The sequence below is a fragment of the Brachypodium distachyon genome, chromosome 1 (genome assembly GCF_000005505.3).
Source record: "Brachypodium distachyon strain Bd21 chromosome 1, Brachypodium_distachyon_v3.0, whole genome shotgun sequence".
Lineage (NCBI taxonomy): Eukaryota > Viridiplantae > Streptophyta > Magnoliopsida > Poales > Poaceae > Brachypodium > Brachypodium distachyon.
Window position 1 is genome coordinate 55,937,207 of NC_016131.3, and position 9,849 is coordinate 55,947,055.

Sequence of the window (9,849 nt, forward strand, 5' to 3'; positions counted from 1 at the left end):
TCATTTGCTGTATGGTATAGTGGCCAAAATTTTGACCGCACTCATATACTCACGGTAGAAATTAGTGTCGAAAAAAATTACTCATGGTAGAAATCAACGGCGGATGTTAATTACCGTCGTAGATCGTACGTACGGCACGCCGTGCCATACATCCCCGTCGTCGTCGACATGTCTGTCAGAGGAGGACTGTAGAGACTGACGGGCTGTACGCGTACATGGGAGCAGGTACGTACGTAGGTACGCGTGGGGGTGGGGGGCCTGGCTGGGCCTGGGCCCGGACAGGCCGGCGTCAGTGAGCAAATGCATGCTTGGGTCGCCCATCGCGACAGGACAGCCCGGGCCCGTTGCCTCACCTGAATCAGCTAGGTATCCAATCCAATCAATCAATCCGTCTGTCTGAGTCTGACCCATCACAGCCATTCATTCATTCTGTGTGGTCTCTCGCCTTTACACGGACGTAGTACGTACCTTCCGTCTCTCCATCATCAACGACCCGACACGGGGTGGTTGTGGCTCAATCCAATTAACCACCATATATCAAAATCCAAGTTTTATATGTATGAAAATTTTAGAACAGATTTAAAACATTCAAGTTTGTCGACTTCTGTGTCTCATTAAAAATGGATACTTATCTTAGGGCGTACCAGTCGACAGCAGCGAGGAGTTTATCATGACCTACAACTGTCAATCATGAAGCTCGACTCAGCGTAATACGAGCTGAAGAAACACCACGACAAAGACTTGACCATCTGAGCTCCTATCGAACTCGAGTTTCATTCCAGCCCTAGGGAGTAGGGAGCTGCACAATCAATACATTCTGTCGTTTTTATATATTAATCCTTAGATACTAGATAGGTATGGACCAGCCCAGAAATTAAGATTGTGATATTCCACAACAACCCAACTAAATTATTTGATTTAGTGGATATCATCACCACCAGAAGCATTAAAGATGCCATTCAGAACAGTTTCTAAAGACACCTAGCACATAGAGATGTGGTGCATATCCTACCTGGTCTGCTGGTCCCATGACATGTCAGCCAGATAAGATGTTTTTAAGCTGGGCCAGAATATTTGTGCTAGCACAGGCAACAAGCAAGCAGCACTGACCACAGCATTCATCTTCTGTTATTTGTCAAATAGTCTAGTTGAGGAGACAGGTCAGAGTCCAGGGTGATCATGGACATCTCTCTTGTTGAAAAGCAAGAGACAGGACGAATTTTCGATACATCACTGATCAATGCCAGTGTCTTTCTGACTATGAAAAGTTTTCAATTTGCAGTTCATGGATGGAGCTACACAGGAGAGTGGCTGTGGCGTCAACCTCGCGACAAGAACAGATCACACGAGTTAATTTACAGAGCTGTTACATCATTTCACACGCTTGGCAAAAAGAATTTGGTAAGGAAAAAAAAAAGAATATTGCTGGTCCTTTTTGCTGATCAACACTAGAAGCTATTACAATGTGTACCCAAACCATGTACGAAAGAATATTGTGGGTTGGTTGGAAAAATAAAGAATATTGCATTAGCTAGGTCTTCTGTTCTGTTGGCAAATGAATCTGTACATGCTGTTGTATGGGGTTAGTGACGAGAGAGATTCAAGTGCCAATGTGTCGTCTGGAAATCAAACAAGAGGTAGCTGAATATGCTGGGGAAAATCCAGTCTTGCCAAAACTCCAGCAAAAAATGGTTTTCTACTGCTCTTGTATCCTCACTCTCGTCTGTAGAACAGAACGTAAGCAGCTGGTGTTTTTATGCTGTCCTCCCTTATAGGTGTTACACATTCATCATCAAATTTGTACCATCCCTTCCCTTCTTGCTACATAAAGATCAGACATGTGAGTGAGACACTTCGTTAAGAAACTTTAAGCAAGAGAAAAATTCACAAGCATAACAGGTGCAGGAACTCACGTAGATGCTTGCTGTGTAATGTCCACCTCCCATATTTCCATAGTGGTTGCTAATGGCGTACAAGTGATAATGGCTGTTTGGCTGTTCATGCTTGGCGGCGATATATGGTGACAAGTCCAAATCACTAATGGGGAAATCTACAGATGTCTCAAGCTTGTTTCTTGTGAACTGGGTGTATGAGAACCTTTTCAGATGGATGACCAGAACTTCAGGCAGCCTCCAGAGATCTAATTTCTTCATCGCTTGCTGATGCTTTTTGCAGCAAGGGCAGTACCTGAAAAGCAAAACAGATAATAAAGTGGGCCTTAGTTATGAACCCAAGAGAAAACTTACAAATAAGAATCATTAAGCAAACTGGGTTTGAAGGTGAGTTTGCATTGGAAATTAATTCATTTGCAAATCTGCCATCAGTGCAAGAGTTGCAAAATCATTTTGAAAAAAGAAAAAGAAAAGAGGATTGACAAAATGCAATTTGCAAATGGTTGCGAAAAGTAATAGAGTTGTTCCTCAGGTACACTCACCACATGTCCTCTGGCCCCAATGGTTCCTCTTTTAGAAAGGCTTCTAGACAACCATGTAGTGCAACAGAATCTTCGGTTCCTTTTGGGATAAGCTCAAGCTTATGTATCTCGGGTAGATTGTTCAGCATTGAGGTATTATATTGTCTTGCCACACTATGTTGCCAATGGACATCGACATGCAACCGGCTTGGTGTTGTCTCAAGTAAATTCAGATCATTCATTTCCATCCTCTTGTGTTGGACATCATCCCTTCCATTTGTTAGATAAAATTCAAACTGTTCCCTGTGTGCCTCCTTATCAGAAATAGCTGTTCCTCCACAATTTGACTCACTAGGTTCTTCCATCACTTCAGATTCATTAGCATCGCAGTGGCTTCTTTCAGGGCCATCTTCCGACTGGGCACTCTGACAATTACCATCTGAATCCGAAGGTGTTGCATCCATCAAGTCAGCAGCACAGTCACCAGTTGCATCCATCAGGTCAACAGCACAGTCACCATTGCAACTCCCACAACCAGTGATCGAACTAATGCTCTTGGAAAATCGAAGCGGGTACAACAATTTCAGATAGATACTCTCAAGAGTCAATCCACTGACTATCTCAGGAAGTGATGCCAAAAGCGGAGCCTCAAATTCCTTGATTTGTGGAGCAACGTTACTAACACCAGAATGCCTGGATTCAATGGTACCCACAAAAAATGGTAAGAGAATAATAAAGACCATGAAAACCACATTATTAGTTACAGTTATCACACATAAGTTAAACAAAGATTCAATAAGATATGTATCTGGTGGTGCTTACTCAGCAACGTATTTGTGTGTAAAAACCACAAGTGAGGATTTTTCATATTGCTTTGGTAGCCGGTATGCTGCCAATTTATCTCCATCTCTCAGCAACGAAATTGAATCTGAAGGCTCCTCCAGGTATCGGATAATGCGATTATTATAGACCTGTATAGTCAATTCCAGTAAGTGGAAGACCTATTGAACTTGTATTGCCTAACTAGTCTAGAAAGTTTGATGCACTGAAATGGCGACAAGGGAGAAAGAAAGCATGCCTCTGTTACGAGCAGGGTCTCATCATCTCGAAGTGAACAAGCAGCACTTAAAACCTGAACAAGATCACTAAGAGTGCCAAATTTTGGCACCCTGACGTCATATGAGAATGGCTCTCTGCTACCATCAGTGCTGAAAACAGTCACAGTCATTGCCCTCTTTGCCATGGAAGGTACAGGCAAAGATAAGTACATAAATGGGTCAAAGGTAACAGATGTTTTACTACAAGTAGGACAAGTTAATGTAGACTTGTATTGTCCCTGCAAATAGATAATCAGAAGAAAATTAACAACAGAAATTAAGCACATATACTTGAGATCTTGCCATATAGAATAGCTCAGCTTGCAATGTATAACAATAAAAGATAAACAGAAAATGATTATTTAATGAGGGGCGCCTCTATGCTTTTCCGAAAGAAAACTGTGCAGATCATAGAGCAGCTGCTGGTATGTTTCTTATTAAATTCATAAGGATCGACTGGAGTGTTTTCAAGTCAATCTCCTGGGCCTTATTGGTTTTTCTTTTGCAGACATATATGAGCACTTGAACCATTATCTACTACAAGGTTGTTTTTCTGTCTATGAAGTATAAGGTGGAAAATTAAACTTACATGGCAGGTATCAACTATTACAGAGTCATTTCGAGCTAAATGGTTGCTCCAATACTCATCTGCTACTTCTTCGTCTGGACGGCCACTTGCATCCTTAGCTTCTTCATATGGTTTGCATTTCACGTGATTAAGATCTTCATGGAGACCATCCAATAAGAAAGCAAGAAGCTCTTGTGAATCATGCTGATTAAAGCCACTGAACTGAGGAGCAAAGCAGGCAATTTTTGCCTTAAAATGATGTGGTGCCACTTGTTTTCGATCGTTAGTCCATAAACTCCTCAACAATTCTCCAAATGCCAAAGCAAGTTCCCCCTAGTTAATGGAAATGTCAGTAAACAGTTAGCTCATTGACTAAAAAAATTAAGAGCTCGTGAAAAACTCTGCATACATTCAGTCCTAGTGGATTTGTTCGATTTATATCTCTGTCGTAATCTCCAAGGAAATAATCAACAAGCTTTGTTGTGTGAGCCAAACATTGGATTGAACTGTTCATAAAGCAAGTATTCCCAAGATTTTCCAATCCAATTAACCCCATAGAGCCAGCTCTTCCAATGCTCCCATATGACATATCAACATTCATGTTGGTCCCGCCAATCTTGAATGTTAAGGAATCGGACATTGCATAGACTTGAACTTCTAGAAGATTCTGTGCATGTGAAAGATAAGAAAAGGATAAGAAAGAAGATCTACAGGACATCTTATGCCAGGGTTATGAAATCAGTGTAAGGTTGTTGACCGATGATCAATATTAAAATGCTGTAATATGAAAAGAACTATATCAACAAAGGTGGGAAGGGAGCATCACGCATAGTCAGCTAATTCTACCTCTTGCTCTGAATGGCAATAGTCTTGATGTGATCTATTCCATTCATTCATTAATATTAGGTTTGTCTGCCCTGAAAAATCCCAAACATGAACCTGGATACAGAAACATTAAGTAAACCGCACTAATAGAAGTGTATTTCCAAACTTGGAAATGCAATAAGCAGCAACATACTGGTTGAGAATCAATGTTAAACATCTTGTTTGCCCGCTTATAGTTATCAACTGGATTGTCCTGAAAGAGAATGGAAGTTGTAAGGATGGTCAAAACAGGAAATTTGATCAGTCACATATTTCTTCTCAGAAAATGTATTACCTTTTTGCTGATCTTAATAGTCAAAATGTTTGTTTCACGCACAGATATTCTAAGCACCAAAGGATAAGCACCAGCACTATCTCCAGCAAACGAATGTTTATTATGCAATGCCAAACTAGAGTTCTGCCTGATGGAGAAAAGAGAGATGAAGTTAGGGGCTATGGACGTGGTGAGGTGAAGCTATAAGCTAAGCACAATAAGCAGACACAGTAGATAAACAAGATAACACGATTATGTCAAAATAATAGTATTGGTCTGTCCCGTCAGAGACACCAAAAAAAAAGTACTAGTTCTACTTAAGGGTCAACTTTGGCATCCGAGTATACAAACAATTCATAAATGATAAGTACTCCCTCCGTCCCATATCAAGTGTCGCAACTTTGTCTACATACGCATATACCTACACACTAAAACGCATCTAGATACATGCGTATCTAGACAAAGTCGTGACACTTAATATGGGACGGAGGGAGTATTACAGAAGAACTGCAGCACTGCAGAACACAAATGTAAGCACCCCGTACTTAAATTAGGAAAAGTATGTACGTATTACGACGTAATGATAGGTATATGTGATGACATCCTATTCACTAAGACACCAATCATGTAAAATGCAGATTTGTCAATGAAAAGGGAACATTTAGCGTCCTAGTCTCAAAACATATCTAAGAGGACCCAACTAGAGTATAATACTATCATGATTTATATTCTTATATTTTACAGCCAAATATGACATATTCAGAACACCCGTGGTTGTTCTTAATTTTTACTGATTTCCACATAAACCATAGGATATGTCATATGTCAAATGCAAAAGGGTTGAAAGTTCTATATTTTTACATGCCAAATTGTTGCCATATTTGTAGGAAGTTGGGCAGATAAGATTTATTTTTTCGATCAAAGGAGATTTAGTTCCAATTTCATTGCTGAAATTGGGTGTTTTAGGGTACGTCAGTGCAAAAGAACAGATAACAAGTTTGGCATACACCTCACTGAAGCTTGTTGCTTACTACCCTAATTCATTGCTCTATTGTCACCGGGCAGATGAGAACTGTTCCAACGAAAGTTTGGCATCAAGATGGCATCAAAAATTGATAAAACAGATTGATGGATTAAACAGCACAGAATAGAACATGTGTCCGGACTCACTAAGATGACAGATTGGCGTATCATGCAATGCGAGAAAATGTATGCAACAGAGTAAAGGAGTTAGTCCAGGCCAACACCCCAACCTAGACACCCTCCCCATGGCATCGTTTTGCAGCTTCACTGGGAGTAGATCTGTAACCCAGGCCTTACACCCCCGGGCATTGACACATTCTCATGTGAAGTACCGAAAGGCCGTCTATGAAATAGATTTTCATTGAGCTCACAAACCTAGAGAAGACTAGCCAAAATGTACCCAAACTTCAGACATTGCTAGGAACACTTGCCCTAAGTAAAAAGAAAAAAACTTAAGCTTTTCGTCTCAAGTCAAAATCACCAGCGCATGAAACTTGGTCACTTATCACAATTATGACCACATTACTAACTAGAGCTGAATCTACCAGATGAAACACCATCTGGCCCATGCGATCGATTGCATCATCATCCTAGATGCAGCGCACTACAGCACCAAAGCATGCGACGACTGCGCCCGGTAACACCAGCATCCAAATTATGACACAATTGCAGAATCATGAGGACCAAAGCATCCGAACTATGAGGACACAGGGCGTAAAGAGATCCAGCGGCGAGGGCGACAGGCTCACCTGGCGAGCGCGCGGGAGAGCTCGTCGGCCGGGACGAGCGCGTAGCTACGTCCCCCGCCTCCTCCGGCGGCGCGGCACTCCCCGCGGTCGAGGCGCAGGACGAGATCCGGCTGCAGGAAGCTGTGCAGGAGCCTGAGGCCGTAGTAGGAGGGCGAGGCCGCCGGGGTGGCGGCGTACCGCACTCCGCCCTCCTCCGCCGCCTCCTCCCTCACCCCCGCCCACCACCTGAAGCAGCTCCGCATTATTATCACCACCAAAATCCATACGCGCCTATGGGGGTTGAGCGCGTTACGTACCTGAAGGGGACGAGGCAGACGGCGGAGGGGGCGGCGGCGGGGGCGTCGCGGCCGGAGGTGGAGGCGGAGGCGGAGGCGGAGGCCGGGGCGGCGGCGGTGGCGGCGGTGGCCATGGTCGCGCGTGCGCGAGATGGGATCTCTGATCTCGGGGGAGGCGAGATGGGGAAGCGTGTGGGAGTGAGCTGGTGCCTGGTGGCTGGCTGGCTGCTGGTAGCTTTGCTCGCTAGCTAGCTCGCGCGAGGCAGCACAGCTGCAGAGTGCAGACTCTGCTGCTGCTTTTGTTTTTTGTTTTGCGGTGGAGGTGGATTCGATCTGGTTTTTACTGCATTTGTAAAATTGCTTGCTTGGCTGGCGCTTTGGAGAAGACACGGTACAAGAGGAGGGGATCGAAGCTGCGTCAATGGCGGCGTTTGACCAAATACAATAGTGGCTACTAGCCAATTAGCCATCTGGTTGACAGTTGGCTGACCAAAATCGTGGCAGCAGGAAATGGGAGGAAATACGCTGCCCAAATTTCACACGATTTTAATTTAGCTCCGGCCCTGCTGCCTCCTGATCAGGTTGTAGTGAAGCCACTTTGTAAGCCACGGTGTTTGTTGGCGGGTTAAGCCCGAAAGTAAAGTTGCGGTAATCTGGTTTGGTGTTTGACTCGACGAGGTGTGTGCGTGTACGTGTACGGGAAAATGAGTTTCTTTCTAACATCTTCGCCATTGTTGTGTCTATGGTTCCGTCACGTCCACATGATTTTGATGTCGTGTCCTTGATGCTCCAGTCACGGCCTCCAACTTGTGTGGTCTTCACATCACCTCATTGACCACCCCGCCACCGCACGTCTCCACGCGATCTTGGCGTTGCCTCATTAGTGCTCTAGTAGCTGCCTACATCTCGCATGGTCTTCACGCCACCCGAACGTCACCTTGGCACGTTCACAGCGTCACCTCCGTGGCATGTCCTCCGGTTGTTGCATCCATCTCGCCTGGTCTTCATGCCGCGCGGTCCCTCACATCGCCTATACGTTGCGTGGTCCTTGTGTCAACTCCTCGACAAGAAGAGGCAAGGGGATGAGAGCTCCCAAGTGGGTATATTTCTACGGTTTTGGGAGGTGGAAGATTACATCATTGCCCCTAGGCATTTTACGCGACCCAAATTTTGCCCTGTTTTAATTTAGCTCCATCCCTGCAGCCTCCTGATCAGGTTGTGGTGAAGCCACTTTGTAGGCATCACGTCTGTTGGCGGGTTAAGCCTGAAAAGTAAAGTTGCGGTGACCCGGTTTGGCGTTTAGCTCGAAAAGGTGTGTGCGTACTGGAAAATTAGTTTTTTTTTGTAACATCTTGGCCTTTATAGCGTCTGTGGTTCCGTCGCGTCCAAGTAATGTTGATGCCGTGTCCTTGACGCTCTGGCTACTGCTTCCATCTTTGTGTGGTCTTCACGTCGCCTCATTGGTGATCCTGACACCGCACTTCTACACCTATTCTGGCCTTCACGTCGCCTCGATGACGCCTCTGTGTGATCTTGGCGTCACCTCATTTGTGCTCCAGTAGCTGCCTACATCTCTCATGGTCTTCACGTCAACACCCCCCCCCCCAACCGCAACGTCACTTTCGTATGTTCTTGGTGTCACCTCTGTGGCTCTCTGGTTGTTCCATCCACCTCGTGTGGTCCCTCATATCGCCTATACCTCGCGTGGTCCTCGTGGCAGCTCCTCGACACCAAGAAGAGGCAAGGGGATGAGAGATCCCAACAAGGTTTATTTCTACGGTTTGCGACGCGGAAGATTACATCGTTGACCCTAGCTAGGCATTTTACGGTCATGCCCGAATTAATATGCGCTCCTATACAATACCATTAGAAACACCTCTTGGTGTGGTGGTGGAGTTGTGTGTGCATGACTCCACCCATCGGGGTTAAAATCCTGGTGCTCACAATTATGATGCCTGAATATGGCAACCCCTAAGACTATTTCAAGCTATAGTAGACGACAATAAGCTACTTCTAAAAGAGGATATATCCTACCAATCCGAGGGGATATTCGTTTATTTAGCATTGAACCCCTCTACAGGACTCATTCAATTTATTAAGTTTTTCGATGATTCCTTTGGGATAAGATTTTGTTTTTGCTGATCTTAGTATTTTTTTTATGGATTATCATTTCAAGAATTGCTACTATTTGTCTACTTATGGCAGGATCTAGCTCAAGCAAATAACTAAATATTTTTTTTGGCCGATCTACGAGCTTCTACTCAATCAAACTCATGGCCGGGGGCAATTCTATCATTTCCATCCTACCTTGGGAAGTAGGGAAATATTCCAAGGTATCTTAGGGATGAGTAAGCTTGGAACTAAATGAAAGTACATATTTGCCCTTTCTATAATTACGAGTTCTACCACTTGAGTTGGGATGTATCACATTGTGGCATGGCTAGATCATGGTGATGTACAAAGCCAGACAGAGATGCATGGCACGTCCTGGCTCAACAAGGTCGGACTCGGCAAGGTATGGAGCCAGGTGCCAAAGGTGTGGGGCATGACAGGACGCGACGAGGCCTTGGATAGCAGGGTGCATCG

General features: G+C 44.4%; 1 protein-coding gene across 1 annotated transcript; it reads right to left on the bottom strand.

Moving 5' to 3' along the window:
• Nucleotides 1–1,219: 1,219 nt before the first annotated feature.
• On the bottom strand, nt 1,220–7,600 carry LOC100838119 (ubiquitin carboxyl-terminal hydrolase 8). The gene is made up of 12 exons (XM_003557529.4): nt 7,285–7,600; nt 6,989–7,213; nt 5,238–5,364; nt 5,097–5,156; nt 4,925–5,017; nt 4,488–4,745; nt 4,100–4,411; nt 3,492–3,749; nt 3,236–3,384; nt 2,435–3,106; nt 1,914–2,187; nt 1,220–1,821 (listed from the first exon to the last, which is right to left on the bottom strand). Exons 1-12 carry the CDS (start codon nt 7,395–7,397, stop codon nt 1,714–1,716), a joined length of 2,649 nt encoding a protein of 882 aa, XP_003557577.1. The 5' UTR covers nt 7,398–7,600; the 3' UTR covers nt 1,220–1,713.
• Between the last annotated feature and the right edge of the window lie 2,249 nt (nt 7,601–9,849).

Coding starts and splice junctions, on each gene's coding strand:
- LOC100838119 (XM_003557529.4), bottom strand. CDS start 7,397: ATGGCCACCGCCGCCACCGCCGCCGCCCCGGCCTCCGCCTCCGCCTCC. Junction 5,157..5,237: donor CTATTAAGATCAGCAAAAAG/GTAATACATTTT, acceptor ATTCTCTTTCAG/GACAATCCAGTTGATAACTA. Junction 4,746..4,924: donor ATTGCCATTCAGAGCAAGAG/GTAGAATTAGCT, acceptor TCACATGCACAG/AATCTTCTAGAAGTTCAAGT.